A 16,568-nucleotide genomic window follows, 5' to 3' on the forward strand; every position below is an offset into this window, starting at 1 on the left:
ATACACAAATAAAATACTTTAAATAGTGACAATAATCGTATTCATAATAGCAATACATAATACAGAAAATAACAGAATACAAATTAAAAACCAAAGAAAAGTTTAAAATCATACATAAAAATTAATGAAAAATTAATTAAAACATTGGTAAGACTTTATTATGGGGAACCCATATTCACCATTACCGTATTTTTTCGGAGTATAAGTCGCACCGGAGTATAAGTCGCACCTGCCGAAAATGCATAATAAAGAAGGAAAAAAACATATATAAGTCGCACTGGAGCCCGGCCAAACTATGAAAAAAACTGCGACTTATAGTCCGAAAAATACGGTAATTAGTTGCTTATTAACATGCAAATTAGTAACATATTGGCTAGAGAATAACAAAAAATCAACGTCATCTAAAAAATAGTATAAAACATATTTTAGAATGTATCAAAAATAAAATACTAATATATTAATACACAAATAAAATACTTTAAATAGTGACAATAATCGTATTCATAATAGCAATACATAATACAGAAAATAACAGAATACAAATTAAAAACCAAAGAAAAGTTTAAAATCATACATAAAAATTAATGAAAAATTAATTAAAACATTGGTAAGACTTTATTATGGGGAACCCATATTCACCATTACCGTATTTTTTCGGAGTATAAGTCGCACCGGAGTATAAGTCGCACCTGCCGAAAATGCATAATAAAGAAGGAAAAAAACATATATAAATCGCACTGGAGCCCGGCCAAACTATGAAAAAAACTGCGACTTATAGTCCGAAAAATACGGTAATTAGTTGCTTATTAACATGCAAATTAGTAACATATTGGCTCTTAATTAGTCATTATTAAGTACTTATTAATGCCTTATTCTGCATGGCCTTATTATACAACCAGTAAGCCGTTAACTAAGAGTCTTCCCTCAAAAACCTCAGAATTATTGCTTATTAGTCATTCTAAATTAAGTCTGTTACTTTAATAAGCAACTAATTAATGGTGAATATGTTCCCCATACTAAAGTGTTCCCAAAACATTAGCCTGCACACCTGTGGGATGTTCCAAATAAGTGTTTGATGAGCATTCCTCAACTTTATCAGTATTTATTGCCACCTTTCCCAACTTCTTTGTCTCGTGTTGCTGGCATCAAATTCTAAAGTTAATGATTATTTGCAAAAAAAAAAAATGTTTATCAGTTTGAACATCAAATATGTTGTCTTTGTAGCATATTCAACTGAATATGGGTTGAAAATGATTTGCAAATCATTGTATTTCGTTCATATTTACAGCTAACACAATTTCCCAACTCATATGGAAATGGGGTTTGTACTCTCTGTAAAGCACCAGTTCCATTGGCAGCAAAACAGGCCCAGAGCATAATACTACCACCACCATGCTTGACGGTAGGCATGGTGTTCCTGGGATTAAAGGCCTCACCTTTTCTCCTCCAAACATATTGCTGGGTATTGTGGCCAAACAATTTTTGTTTCATCTGACCACAGAACCTTCCTCCAGAAGGTCTTATCTTTGTCCATGTGATGTCAAATTAAACAAAAATTGAGCTGTTTGGCACCTTTTAATCCGGTGCGCCCTATGGTCGGTAACCTCATAGTTTCACATTATAGCGGAACGCGGACTCTTGGTGGCTAATACATCACATGGACAAAGATAAGACCTTCTGGAGGAAAGTTCTGTGGTCAGATGAAACAAAAATGTAGCTGTTTGGCCACAATACCCAGCAATATGTTTGGAGGGGAAAAGGTGAGGACTTTAATCCCAGGAACACCTTTCCTACCGTTAAGCATGGTGGTGGTAGTATTATGCTCTGGGCCTGTTTTGCTGCCAATGGAACTGGTGCTTTACAGAGAGTACAAACCCCATTTCCATATGAGTTGGGAAATTGTGTTAGATGTAAATATAAACGGAATACAATGATTTGCAAATCATTTTCAACCCATATTCAGTTGAATATGCTACAAAGACAACATATTTGATGTTCAAACTGATAAACATTTTTTCTTTGCAAATAATCATTAACTTTAGAATTTGATGCCAGCAACACGTGACAAAGAAGTTGGGAAAGGTGGCAATAAATACTGATAAAGTTGAGGAATGCTCATCAAACACTTATTTGGAACATCCCACAGGTGAACAAGCAAATTGGGAACAGGTGGGTGCCATGATTGGGTATAAAAGTAGATTCCATGAAATACTCAGTCATTCACAAACAAGGATGGGGCGAGGGTCACCACTTTGTCAACAAATGCGTGAGCAAATTGTTGAACAGTTTAAGAAAAACCTTTCTCAACCAGCTATTGCAAGGAATTTAGGGATTTCACCATCTATGGTCCGTAATATCATCAAAGGGTTCAGAGAATCTGGAGAAATCACTGCACGTAAGCAGCTAAGCCCGTGACCTTCGATCCCTCAGGCTGTACTGCATCAACAAGCGACATCAGTGTGTAAAGGATATCACCACATGGGCTCAGGAACACTTCAGAAACCCACTGTCAGTAACTACAGTTGGTCGCTACAATTGTAAGTGCAAGTTAAAACTCTCCTATGCAAGGCGAAAACCGTTTAACAACAACACCCAGAAACGCCGTCAGCTTCGCTGGGCCTGAGCTCATCTAAGATGGACTGATACAAAGTGGAAAAGTGTTCTGTGGTCTGATGCGTCCACATTTCAAATTGTTTTTGGAAACTGTGGACGTCGTGTCCTCTGGACCAAAGAGGAAAAGAACCATCCGGATGTTTATAGGCGCAAAGTTGAAAAGGCAATATCTGTGATGGTATGGGGGTGTATTAGTGCCCAAGACATGGGTAACTTACACATCTGTGAAGGCGCCATTAATGCTGAAAGGTACATACAGGTTTTGGAGCAACATATGTTGCCATCCAAGCAACGTTACCATGGACGCCCCTGCTTATTTCAGCAAGACTATGCCAAGCCACGTGTTACTTCAACGTGGCTTCATAGTAAAAGAGTGCGGGTACTAGACTGGCCTGCCTGTAGTCCAGACCTGTCTCCCATTGAAAATGTGTGGCGCATTATGAAGCCTAAAATAGCACAACGGAGACCCCCGGACTGTTGAACAACTTAAGCTGTACATCAAGCAAGAATGGGAAAGACTTCCACCTGAGAAGCTTCAAAAATGTGTCTCCTCAGTTCCCAAACGTTTACTGAGTGTTGTTAAAAGGAAAGGCCATGTAACACAGTGGTGAACATGCCCTTTCCCAACTACTTTGTCACGTGTTGCAGCCATAAAATTCTAAGTTAATTATTATTTGCAAAAAAATAAATAAAGTTTATGAGTTTGAACATCAAATATGTTGTCTTTGTAGTGCATTCAATTGAATATGGGTTGAAAGGGATTTGCAAATCATTGTATTCCGTTTATATTTACATCTAACACAATTTCCCAACTCATATGGAAACGGGGTGTGTAAATGGGACAATGAAAAAGGAGGATTACCTCCAAATTCTTCAGGACAACCTAAAATCATCAGCCCGGAGGTTGGATCTTGGGCGCAGTTGGGTGTTCCAACAGGACAATGACCCCAAACACACGTCAAAAAAGGTAAAGGAATGGCTAAATCAGGCTAGAATGAGGGTTTTAGAATGGCCTTCCCAAAGTCCTGACTTAAACGTGTTGACAATGCTGAAGAAACAAGTCCATGTCAGAAAACCAACACATTTAGCTGAACCGCACCAATTTTGTCAAGAGGAGTGGTCAAAAATTCAAGCAGAAGCTTGTGGATGGCTACCAAAAGTCAGCTCAGAGTCTTAGTTTCTTTTTTTGGCCTCCAGAACCCTATAACTGAAACCTCTGGTTTGTCCTAATGACATCCAAGAGGCAGCATGCAAAGATGAAAAAGAACGGGACCTAAAATTGAACCTTAGGGAACCTCACACCTTATTTCATGGCTTCCTGGGGAACATGCATGCATACTTACATCAAAAAAACATCTGTCTGTGAAATAAAAGTGGTCGCGGTTCTACAGTCTCTTTAATAAAACGTGATGGTAATGATTGTCTGTGTTTGCAGTTTTGACTTTGTGTACAACTACCTGTACCTGGCCAACATGAGGAACGAGTGGGAAGAGGTTAAAAAAGCTGCCCTGAAAGCCCCTCAGCCTGAGGTCAGGCGATACGTGTTGCCTCTGGATATACACAGCGTGAGTACCCACGCACGCACAAAAACACCTGTTGTTGATTTTGAACTGACTAGCGGCTGCACGACATCAAGGCCGCGGAATAGAGACACTTGGCAGGCTTACACACACACACATGTATCCACAAAAAATACACGCCACACACACACATACCCCACCCTCCATCCAACGCCCTTGACGCGAATCCCTTAGGGGTGATGGCCGGCTGGGCAGCGCCTGAAGAGCTGCAGCCTGCCACCATGTCCCCTACTCCCTCCCCTCTGTTGCAAGTCTGGAGATGTATGTTGTAATATGTATATGTGCTTTGCTATGGAGGTTTTTTCCCACCCCAGACTGGCCCAGTCGAGATTGTATTATTTTACCCATCCTCCCCCAGCGTTGACCTTTTTCCCATCTTTTACGGGACGCCTGGTGGCGACCCATCAGCGTCCCTGTTTCTACTCAGTGTCCGCCCTGAGATCGGTAGGTTGTGAGTTCAAACCCCGGCCGAGTCATACCAAAGACTAAAAAAATGGGAGCCGTTACCTCCCTGCTTGGCATTCAGCATCAAAGGTTGGAATTGGGGGTTAAATCACTAAAGATTATTCTCGGGCGCGGCCACCGCTGCTGCCCACTGCTCCCCTCACGTGGGTCAAATGCAGAGAATAATTTCGCCACACCTAGTGTGTGCGTGACAATCATTGGTACTTTAACTTTAACTTTTTTAACTTGCGGCTGCACAAGACCAAGGCCGCGGAATAGAGACACGTGGCAGGCTTACACACACACACATGTATCCACAAAAAATATACGCCACACACACACATATCCCACCTCCCATCCAACGCCCTTGACGCGTCCATCACCCCTTAGGGGCAGCGCCTGAAGAGCTGCAGCCTGCCACCGTAGCCCCTCACTCCCTCCCCTCTGTTGCAAGTCTGGAGATGTATGTTGTATTGTGTATATGTGCTTTGCTATGGAGGTTTTTTCAGATTGTATTTTTCCTACTCATCCTTCCCCAGCGTTTTACCTTTTTCCCCATCTTTTACGGGGCGCCTGGTGGCGACCCTTCAGCGTTCCTGTTCTGTGACTGTCAGGTTCAAACATCGATGACCTCTATTAAACGAGACAAGAAGCAAGGAAATAAACAGAGACAGGATTCAATTTTGCTCAATTTGAGGAGAGACGCGTGGACACTGTACCCTTGTAAAGTGTCTCAGCACACTGTGGCGAAAGATTGTATGCCACCTATTTTTAGGGAAGAATGGGTGAAGAATGCAGTACTCTGCTTGTCAGGTTCAAACACTGATGACATCTATTAAATGAGACAAGAAGCAAGGAATTAAACAGAGACAGAATTAAATTTGGCTCAATTTGAGGAGAAACTTCTGGGCTGTACTCTTGTACAGTCTCCAGCACGCTCTGGCGAAAGATTGTGCGCCACCTCTTTTTATTTGGACTTTCCCTGTTTACATAACAACAGCTGTTTCTAAAGGAATGAGGAGTATGTAAACAGCCATTGTTTTCGGTCACATTAACACAAAAGAAAAAGATGACTCGGGCTTGGACTGGTCCTGGATCGAGCTTGGACAGGTCATGGATCAAAATAGATAACCCCTCCCGTCTCCTCCCATCGTATACAATGGAATTTTCCAAGCCTTTGGCTTGGTGCAACAAAGACAGCCTCTTGTCTGTTCACTGGGAACTCAGCGAACGGAAAGTTTTTGATAATTTACATACGATTTTAGTTTGTCTAATCTTGAACGGGTTTGTGCTGAAAACAAAGTTTTGTTGTACTTGTGCGACGACAATAAAGACCTACCTACCTATCTTGTATGTATGGAAGAAAAAAGCAGATACGGTTAGATATGTAAAAAAGGACATTTATCTTTTTAACATAACACAGATTGTGATAGTTTTAATATTTAGAGACTAAGGTAATAAGTAAACAAATCACAAGATCGCAATCTAGTCCTGCTTCTGTTTGATAGACCTTCTTTACGTTCCCCCCTGTCTTTTTCCTTCATAATTCATAGTTGTTGTGATGACGACATCCATTGTCGAATCAGTCAGTCTTTAAGTATTTTGTGGGATCACAGTATCTTTTTCTTTACATTTTAGGAGGACCAAGGAAAGAACATGGTCTCTCTGTCCTACACGACTGCAACTGCTGTTCTTCATAGTGACGGAACTATCTGGTTGGAACCTGAAGTCATCTTGTCACAACCCAGACAAGGTATTGGTTTTCTTTGCTGGTTTAAGTACTATCAGGTCAGCCTTTGAACAATGCCGACAAATTTTAAAAAAGGCATGGTATTCGTTAAAAAGACGGACGTTGACGCGAACACCTGCGTGCTGCTAGGAAACTAAAAGAAGAAGAAGAATGACTACGTGCAATTACTTCTATCATGGCCGAAGTTCCAAAACAACCAAAGAAACGAAAAGTTTTGTCTGAGGAGACAAAAAAGAAAAACTGAGCGTACTCGGATAAAAAGACAGTTAGGATCAACATTGCTTTGGTTTTCTTTGCTGGTTCAAGTACTATCAGGTGAGCCTTTGAACAATGCTGACTAAAAAAAAAAAAGGCTAGGTAAAGAAAAATAGTAAGGCTAGACGAGTTGTTGTAGGAAGGACGCCATACGTCACTGCCCCTTTCCCTATTCGTTAAAAAGACGGAAGTTGACTCGAACGCCTGCGTGCTGCTAGAAAACTAAAAGAAGAAGAAGAAGAAGAATGACTACATGCAATTACTACTATCATGGCCGAAGTTCCAAAACAACCAAAGAAACGAAAAGTTTTGTCTGAGGAGACAAAATAAGAAGAATTGAGCGTACTCGGATAAAAGGACGGTTAGGATCAACATTGCTTTGGTTTTCTTTGCTGGTTTAAGTACTATCAGGTGAGCCTTTGAACAATGCTGACTAAAAAAAAAAAAGGCTAGGTAAAGAAAAATAGTAAGGTTTGACGAGTTGTTGTAGGAAGGACGGCATACATCACTGCCCATTTCCCCATTCATTAAAAAGACGGAAGTTGACGTGAACGCCTGCGTGCTGCTAGAAAACTAAAAGAAGAAGAAGAATGCCTACGTGCAATTACTACTATCATGGCCGAAGTTCTAAAACAACCAAAGAAACGAAAAGTTTTGGCTGAGGAGACAAAAAAAGAAAAACTGAGTGTACTCGGCTAAAAGGACAGTTAATAATAATAACTGGGATTTATATAGCGCTTTTCTAAGGTACCCAAAGTCGCTTTACATGTAGAACCCATCATTCGTTCACACCTGGTGGTGGTAAGCTACTTTCATAGCCACAGCTGCCCTGGGGTAGACTGACGGAAGCGTGGCTGCAATTTGCGCCAACGGCCCCTCCGACCACCACCTATCATTCATCATACAATACACCGGTGTGAGTGGCACCGGGGACAAAGGGTGAAGTGTCCCGCCCAAGGACACAACGGCAGCGATTTTTGGATGGTAAGAGGCGGGGAGCGAACCTGCAACCCTCGGGTTTCTGGCACGGTTGCTCTACCCACTACGCCATGCCGCCCCAGTTAGGATCAACATTGCTTTGTTTTTCTTTGCTGGTTTAAGTACTATCAGGTCAGCCTTTGAACATTGCTGACTAAAAAAAAAAAAGGCTCAGTAAAGAAAAATAGTAAGGCTTGACGAGTTATTGTAGGAAGGACGGCATACATCACTGCCCCTTTCCCCATTCGTTAAAAAGACGGAAGTTGACTCGAACGCCTGCGTGCTGCTAGAAAACTAAAAGAAGAAGAAGAATGCCTACGTGCAATTACTACTATTATGGCCGAAATTCCAAAACAACCAAAGAAACGAAAAGTTTTGGCTGAGGAGACAAAAAAAGAAAAACTGAGCGTACTCCGATAAAAGGACAGTTAGGATCAACATTGGTTTGCTTTTCTTTGCTGGTTTAAGTACTATCAGGTCAGTCTTTGGACAATGCTGACTAAAAAAAAAAAAAGGCACGGTAAAGAAAAATAGTAAGGCTCGACGAGTTGTCGTAGGAAGGACGGCATACGTCACTGCCCCTTTCCCCATTCGTTAAAAAGACGGGAGTTGACACAAAAAACGCCTGCGTGCTGCTAGAAAACTAAAAGAAGATGAAGAATGACTATGTGCAATTACTACTATCATGGCCGGAGTTCCAAAACAACCAAAGAAACGAAAAGTTTTGTCTGAGGAGACAAAAAAAGAAAAACTGAGCGTACTCCGATAAAAGGACAGTCAGGATCAACATTGCTTTGGTTTTCTTTGCTGGTTTAAGTACTTTCAGGTCAGTCTTTGAACAATGCTGACTAAAAAAAAAAAAGGCTAGGTAAAGAAAAATAGTAAGGCTAGACGAGTTATTGTAGGAAGGACGCCATACGTCACTGCCCCTTTCCCCATTCGTTAAAAAGACGGACGTTGACGCGAACGCCTGCGTGCTGCTGGACAACTAAAAGAAGAAGAAGAATGCCAACGTGAAATTACTACTATCATGGCCGGAGTTCCAAAACAACCAAAGAAATGAAAAGTTTTGTCTGAGGAGACAAAAAAAGAAAAACTGAGCGAACTCGGATAAAAGGACAGTTAGGATCAACATTGCTTTGCTTTTCACTCGCTGGTGTGAGCTCAAAGATGAGGTAGGATTTTCAGCCAACGCTCTGTTCTTTGTAAACTGGTAAGTGACTTTCCATGCTCGAATCAAAATGATAATGCAAATGTTAGCTATTGGAAATTAACCTCGTAGCAAAAAATAGCCACCACACTACTTCGAAAAAACTCTCCCGCCGGTCTTTCTTTGCCCTGGACCTGCATCTCGCCCCGACGCATTCTCGGTAGTAGCGTCACGTTTGTAGTGCAACCCAAGATCATTTCTTCATCGCGTCTGCTATTTAACGTCAGCGTAGCCATTCTTGTGCCAATGTTACAGCGGACATCATCAATCAATCAATCAAAGTAGCCCTAAAATAGCCCTAAATCACGAGTGTCTCAAAGGGCTGCACAAGCCACAACGACATCCTCGGCTCAGATCCCACATCAGGGCAAGGAAAAACTCAACCCAGTGGGATGACAATGAGGAAACCTTGAAGGGGACCGCAGATGTGGTACCTCCTGTATTGGCAATAATGTTATTGTTTAGTTTTCATTGTATTGACATTCCTAAAGGTGGTGCCATATCCACATGCTTTGACAATGACATCATTATTTTGAATTTCCCCTCACCTTAGCAATACAAAAAAATACATGAATAATGAGTAAGAATGAATATATTTGTGTATGTAAATAGTACAAATAAAATTAGAATAAAAATTAAGATATGAATACAAAATTGTACGGCATTACACAAACTAGTGTGTATACTTCAGCTTCTTTATATATCAGAACAATTAAAAGTGGATACAAATAACAATGAAAAGTAAAAAAAAAATACAAATGCTGCTATGTTTTCTTTGACCCTGACTCATTGTATAGTCAATAGTTGCCAGTCGGGTAGAGCTGCATTTGCATGTGCATAAAAAAACGGCTCTCAAACGAATCGGTTCTCAGTGTTCACTTTACAAGAGTCTGTTCAAAAGACTGGACTCGTTCGTGGATGTCACACCTCTGCTGAGAAACGACGGTCGATATTTTGGTCTGAAAGTGCACAAATAATTTAGGAATCTTCAATAAATTCCTCAACTTTAACTGCTCCATTCTCTGGGTACTCTCTGGCCTTGTTTTTACATACAACAGTCTACATCAGGGGTGTCAAACTCAAATACAGAGTGGGCCAAAATTTAAAGGTTGAACAAATTAACCTTTTAATTGGGACCCAAACAAGTTTTGCATTGAATATTGAACAAGCAAGGCTTATATAACGTTATAGTGACATGCAAAATCGAGTTTCAAATAATAATAATAATAATTAAAAAATATCAATGGCATATCAATGACTCTGCAACATCGCGTGGACATCGGGGGCGGTACCTCTGGATTGGCAGACCGGGGTGGTGGTTCCTCTCTTTAAGAAGGGGAACCGGAGGGTGTGTTCCAACTATCGTGGGATCACACTCCTCAGCCTTCCCGGTAAGGTCTATTCAGGTGTACTGGAGAGGAGGCTACGCCGGATAGTCGAACCTCGGATTCAGGAGGAACAGTGTGGTTTTCGTCCTGGTCGTGGAACTGTGGACCAGCTCTATACTCTCGGCAGGGTCCTTGAGGGTGCATGGGAGTTTGCCCAACCAGTCTACATGTGCTTTGTGGACTTGGAGAAGGCATTCGACCGTGTACCCCGGGAAGTCCTGTGGGGAGTGCTCAGAGAGTATGGGGTAACGGACTGTCTTATTGTGGCAGTTCGCTCCCTGTATAATCGGTGCCAGAGCTTGGTCCGCATTGCCGGCAGTAAGTCGGACACGTTTCCAGTGAGGGTTGGACTCCGCCAAGGCTGCCCTTTGTCACCGATTCTGTTCATAACTTTTATGGACAGAATTTCTAGACGCAGTCAGGGCGTTGAGGGGATCTGGTTTGGTGGCTGCAGGATTAGGTCTCTGCTTTTTGCAGATGATGTGGTCCTGATGGCTTCCTCTGGCCAAGATCTTCAGCTCTCGCTGGATCGGTTCGCAGCCGAGTGTGAAGCGACTGGGATGGGAATCAGCACCTCCAAGTCCGAGTCCATGGTTCTCTCCCGGAAAAGGGTGGAGTGCCATCTCCGGGTTGGGGAGGAGATCTTTCCCCAAGTGGAGGAGTTCAAGTACCTCGGAGTCTTGTTCACGAGTGAGGGAAGAGTGGATCGTGAGATCGACAGGCGGATCGGTGCGGCATCTTCAGTAATGCGGACGCTGTATCGATCCGTTGTGGTGAAGAAGGAGCTGAGCCGGAAGGCAAAGCTCTCGATTTACCGGTCGATCTACGTTCCCATCCTCACCTATGGTCATGAGCTTTGGGTCATGACCGAAAGGACAAGATCACGGGTACAAGCGGCCGAAATGAGTTTCCTCCGCCGAGTGGCGGGGCTCTCCCTTTGAGATAGGGTGAGAAGCTCTGTCATCCGGGGGGAGCTCAAAGTAAAGCCGCTGCTCCTCCACATGGAGAGGAGCCAGATGAGGTGGTTCGGGCATCTGGTCAGGATGCCACCCGAACGCCTCCCTAGGAAGGTGTTTCGGGCATGTCCGACCGGTAGGAGGCCACGGGGAAGACCCAGGACACGCTGGGAAGACTATCTCTCCCGGCTGGCCTGGGAACGCCTCGGGATCCCCCGGGAGGAGCTGGACAAAGTGGCTTGGGAGAGGGAAGTCTGGGCTTCCCTGCTTAAGCTGCTGCCCCCGCGACCCGACCTCGGATAAGCGGAAGAAGATGGATGGATGGATGGCAATGGCATATCAAATAGAATTTAAATAAAAATTGAATGCCTCTTTTCCATTTGCAGCCTTCTGAGGTAAATATCAACATTAACTTTTTCCACAGGCTAATCAATTTGAAAATAAAATAACAATGAATAAACCAACCATTCAGGACTTTAAACTGCTCAGTCAATCTAATCTGATGTGCCCAAGCCAGATACCTGCCATCTTTTCTTGGATGCTACACTCTTAGAAATAAGGGTTCTAAAAGGGTTCTTCTACAAGGGCTGAGGTTCTAACTGGAACCATTTGCTTCTGAAAAACCCTTTCCCAAAGAAAGGGTTTTTCAAGGGTTCTTGGTAACGCTAATGGTTCCAGTAAGAACCATTTTGATCCAGAGAACCCTTTAAAACCCCTTTTCTGAATAATTGGTTTTAAAAGGGTTCTCACTAACACTAAGGGTTCCAGTAAGAACTATTTTGATCCAGAGAACCGTTTTTGGAAGAAAGAGTTCTTCAGGGATTGTTGAAAGCATGGGTAAGATCCTGTGTCACCAGGGACATACTTCCTGATAACATTTGCCAATAATGGTGCCTATCTTTAAATAAATGTTTTTCTCATTAAAATGTTTTGAATGTTTGTTCAATGTCAACATGATAAATGACCACAATATAATATGAACTAAACTGATCTGTAGAATACAATATGGTTCTTTATAGAACCCTCAGAAGACAAGACGGTTATCAGTGAAAACCTTTGAAAAGGGATGTTTTTAGAACCCCCTGTGTCAGATCTAGATGAAACCCTTGAAACATGAAAGAGTTCTTTGTGGAACTCACTGTGTGAGTTCTAGATGAAACCTTTGAAACATGAAAGAGTTCTTTGTGGAACTCACTGTGTGAGTTCTAGATGAAACCCTTGAAACATGAAAGGGTTCTTAGTGGAACTCCCTGCATAGGTTCTAGATGAAACCCTTGACAAATGAAAGGGTTCTTAGTGGAACTCCCTGTGTGGGTTCTAGATGAAACCCTTGAAATACGAAAGGGTTCTTAGTGGAACTCCCTGCGTGGGTTCTAGATGAAAGTCTTGAAATACAAAAGGGTTCTTAGTGGAACTCCCTGTGTGGGTTCTAGATGAAACCCTTGAAATACGAAAGGGTTCTTAGTGGAACTCCCTGCGTGGGTTCTAGATGAAAGTCTTGAAATACAAAAGGGTTCTTAGTGGAACTCCCTGTGTGGGTTCTAGATGAAACCCTTGAAATACGAAAGGGTTCTTAGTGGAACTCCCTGCGTGGGTTCTAGATGAAAGTCTTGAAATACAAAAGGGTTCTTAGTGGAACTCCCTGTGTGGGTTCTAGATGAAACCCTTGAAATACGAAAGGGTTCTTAGTGGAACTCCCTGCGTGGGTTCTTTGTAGAACCTCTCATGGGGGGTTCTGGGTGGAACCTTACACACACAGTTCTAGGTAGAACCCTCCAAAAGGGTTCCAGGTGGAACCTTTATAAAAAGGTTCTACCTGGAGCCAAAAAGGGTTCTCCTATGAGGACGAGCCGAAGAACCATATATGGTTCTACTTAGCACTTTTATTTCTAAGAGTGTAGTTCATTAATGTCGGGGCTCAGGCTTTGAGCTGAGGCAACCTTCATTATCGAACGAAGGTGTTCATCAGTCATTATATCTCGTAGCCCACCCGGACCACAGTCTTGGGGGCGTGCCTTAAAGGCACTGCCTTTAACGTACTCTACGAGCTGTCGTCACGTCCGCTTTTCATCCATTCTAACAACTTGCTGGCCCAGTCACAAGGTATGTGCGTCTTCTGTACGCGCACACACGTGAATGCAAGGCATACTTGATCAACAGCGATACAGGTTACACTGAGGGTGGCCGTATAAACAACTTTAACACTGTTACAAATATACGCCACACTGTGAATCCACACCAAACAAGAATGACAAACACATTTCGGGAGAACATCCGCACCCTAACACAACATGAACACAACAGAACAAATACCAAGAACACTTTGCACCCATGGTCTAAAGTATCTACCACCAACTCCCGAAAAAGTAAGAGTACCCGTATATACACCTCAGCCGCCGTATTTGAAAGACTTCCAAAGTTCCAGGCTTCAGACCAGAGCAATCATTGGACTAGATGTACACTATAGTATTTGGCCACCCATCCAAATGATCAGAATCAGGTGTTGTAGTCACTTGGCCCGGGTGTATCAAATCAAGCACTTAGGCATGGAGACTGCTTCTACAAACATTTGTGAAAGAATGGGCCGCTCTCAGTGATTTCCAGCGTGGAACTGTCATAGGATGCCACCTGTGCGACAAATCCAGTCGTGAAATTTCCTCTCTCCTAAATATTCCAAAGTCAACTGTCTGCTTTATTATAAGAAAAGTGAAGAGTTTGGGAACAACAGCAACTCAGCCACCAAGTGGTAGGCCACGTAAACTGACAGAGAGGGGTCAGCGGATGCTGAAGCGCATAGTGCAAAGACTTTCTGCACAGTCAGTTGCTACAGAGCTCCAAACTTCATGTGACATTGCAATTAGCCCACGTACAGTACGCAGAGAGCTTCATGGAATGGGTTTCCATGGCCGAGCAGCTGCATCTAAGCCATACATCACCAAGTCCAATGCAAAGCGTGGGATGCGGGGGTGTAAAGCACGTCGCCACTGGACTCTAGAGCAGTGGAGACGTTCTCTGGAGTGATGAATCACGCTTTTCCATCTGGCAATCTGATGGACGGGTCTGGGTTTAGAGGTTGCCAGGTGGACGCTACATTTCGGACCGCATTGTGCCGAGTGTGAAATTTGGCGGAGGAGGAATTATGGTGTGGGGTTGTTTTTCAGGAGTTGGGCTTGGCCCCTTAGTTCCAGTGAAAAGAACTTTGAATGCTCCAGGATACCAAAACATTTTGGACAATTCCATGCTCCCAACCTTGTGGGAACAGTTTTTGGAGCGGGTCCCTTCCTCTTCCAACATGACTGTGCACCAGTGCACAAAGCAAGGTCCATAAAGAGTCTGGTGTGGATGAACTTGACTGGCCTGCACAGAGTCCTGACCTGAACCCGATAGAACACCTTTGGGATGAATTAGAACGAAGACTGAGAGCCAGGCCATCAGTGTGTGACCTCACCAATGCACTTTTGGGAAGAATGGTAGGAATGGGATGGCACTTTTAAGTTCATATGTGAGTCAAGGCAGGTGGCCAAATACTTTTGGAAATATAGTGTATGTTAGCCCCGCCCTCTGGCTTTGATTGGCTGAGCTTTGACAAATAAAATACATTCATTAAACGCTAATGAAATAATTAATTAAATCAATCGTGATTATATAAATGATTAAATGCACTTTTGATTACAGTTATAATTACTTAATGACACATTAAAGTAAATATAAAAAATATATAATTTTGTCCCATTTGACCTTCCATAATTGTTAGGCTGGGTTAGTCCATTCAAAGTACTTCAGTTTTGAAGGTAAATGAGACTAAATGAGTGAATGCACATAAGAACTTAACATTATTCATTGTTCCCTTCATCTCTTTTGTCTGAATTCAGCATTTGAGTTTCCCCAGATTAATTATTCTCACTGCCGGGGGAAGAAATATTCCTTCACTTACGGCCTGGGACTCAACCACTTCATCCCGGACAAGGTAAGGACAATTATTCAAGAACTCATCCGAGGGCCCCTCAATTTGATTGGCTCCCCCCCGTCAGACGTGAAATGTTTGTTGAGAAACGCGTCCAATGCCCATACTTGCAGATCGTCAAATTAAACGTGCAGACCAAAGAGACGTGGGTGTGGCAGGAGGATGAATGTTACCCGTCTGAGCCTCTGTTTGTACCAACACCAGGAGCTGCACAGGAGGATGACGGTATGGATTACACCAGTTTTACTAAGACTCCAAATGACCTCATGGTGATATTGTGTTTACTGTAGAACTCCTGGTCAAAAGTTTACATACACTTGTAAAGAACATAATGCTTTTCAAATTGACCCTGTTGCAAGTCTTGTGTGTTCTTTGTTATTTGTTTGTGTGTGCTATGGCTATTGCAATTTTTCCCCACCTTTTTAGGGGCGCCAGAAGTTGGCTGACCCGTCAGTGTGTGTGTGTGTGTGTGTGTGTGTGTGCGTGTGTGTGTGTGTTTCTACCCTTCTTGCGACATCAACAAGGAAAAGTACCGTCCATATGAGGAGGTGTGAACAAGTGATGACATAAATCATGGTCCCAATACAGAAAACCATTACATCTAATAGAGAATGTCTCATTTGCACCCCTGGTGGTGAAATCTATCTAAATGAGAGATTTTTCAAATTGACTCTGTTGCAAGTCTTGTGTGTTCTTTGTTATTTGTTTGTGTGTGCTATGGCTATTGCAATTTTTCCCCACCTTTTTAGGGGCGCCAGAAGTTGGCTGACCCGTCGGTGTGTGTGTGTGTGTGTGTGTGTGTGTGTGTGTGTGTGTGTGTGTGTGTGTGTGTGTGTGTGTGTGTGTGTGTGTGTGTGTGTGTGTGTGTGTGTGTGTGTGCGCGTGTGCGTGTGTTTCTACCCTTCTTGAGACATCAACAAGGAAAAGTACTGTCCATTTGAGGACCGGTGAACAAGTTAGGACATAAACCATGGTCCCAATACGGAAAACCATTGCATCTAATAGAGAATATCTCATTTGCACCCCTGGTGGGGAAATCTATCAAAATTTGAGATTTTTCAAATTGACTCTGTTGCAAGTCTTGTGTGTTCTTTGTAACTTGTTTGTGTGTGCTATGGCTCTTGCGTTTTTTTCCCACCTTTTTAAGGGCCGCCGGAAGTTTGCTGACCCGTCAGTGTGTGTGTGTGTGTGTGTGTGTGTGTGTGTGTGTGTGTGTGCGTGTGTTTGTTCTTGTATTTTTACCCTTCTTGAGACATCAACAAGGAAACGTACCTACAATATGAGGACCGGTGAACAAGTGATGACATAAATCATGGTCCCAATACAAAAAACCATTGCATCTAATAGAGAATGACTAATTTGCACCCCTGTTGGTGACATCTATCTAAATTAGAGATTTTCCAATTGAGTCTGTTGCAAGTCTTGTGTGT

The 16,568-nt window shown here is 42.8% G+C and overlaps 1 protein-coding gene across 1 annotated transcript in view; it reads left to right on the top strand.

The window, feature by feature from the left end:
- Nucleotides 1-16,568, top strand: part of LOC133616371 (retinal Mueller cells isomerohydrolase-like) — a 71,970-nt gene that overhangs the window by 44,625 nt on the left and 10,777 nt on the right. Inside the window, exons 10-13 of the mRNA XM_061975542.2 lie at nt 4,049-4,178; nt 6,276-6,390; nt 15,047-15,141; nt 15,252-15,363. Coding sequence (XP_061831526.2) covers nt 4,049-4,178; nt 6,276-6,390; nt 15,047-15,141; nt 15,252-15,363 — 452 coding nt within the window. The remainder of the gene's footprint in view (nt 1-4,048; nt 4,179-6,275; nt 6,391-15,046; nt 15,142-15,251; nt 15,364-16,568) is intronic.

Source organism: Nerophis lumbriciformis, linkage group LG14, assembly GCF_033978685.3.
Source record: "Nerophis lumbriciformis linkage group LG14, RoL_Nlum_v2.1, whole genome shotgun sequence".
Classification (NCBI taxonomy): Eukaryota; Metazoa; Chordata; class Actinopteri; order Syngnathiformes; family Syngnathidae; genus Nerophis; species Nerophis lumbriciformis.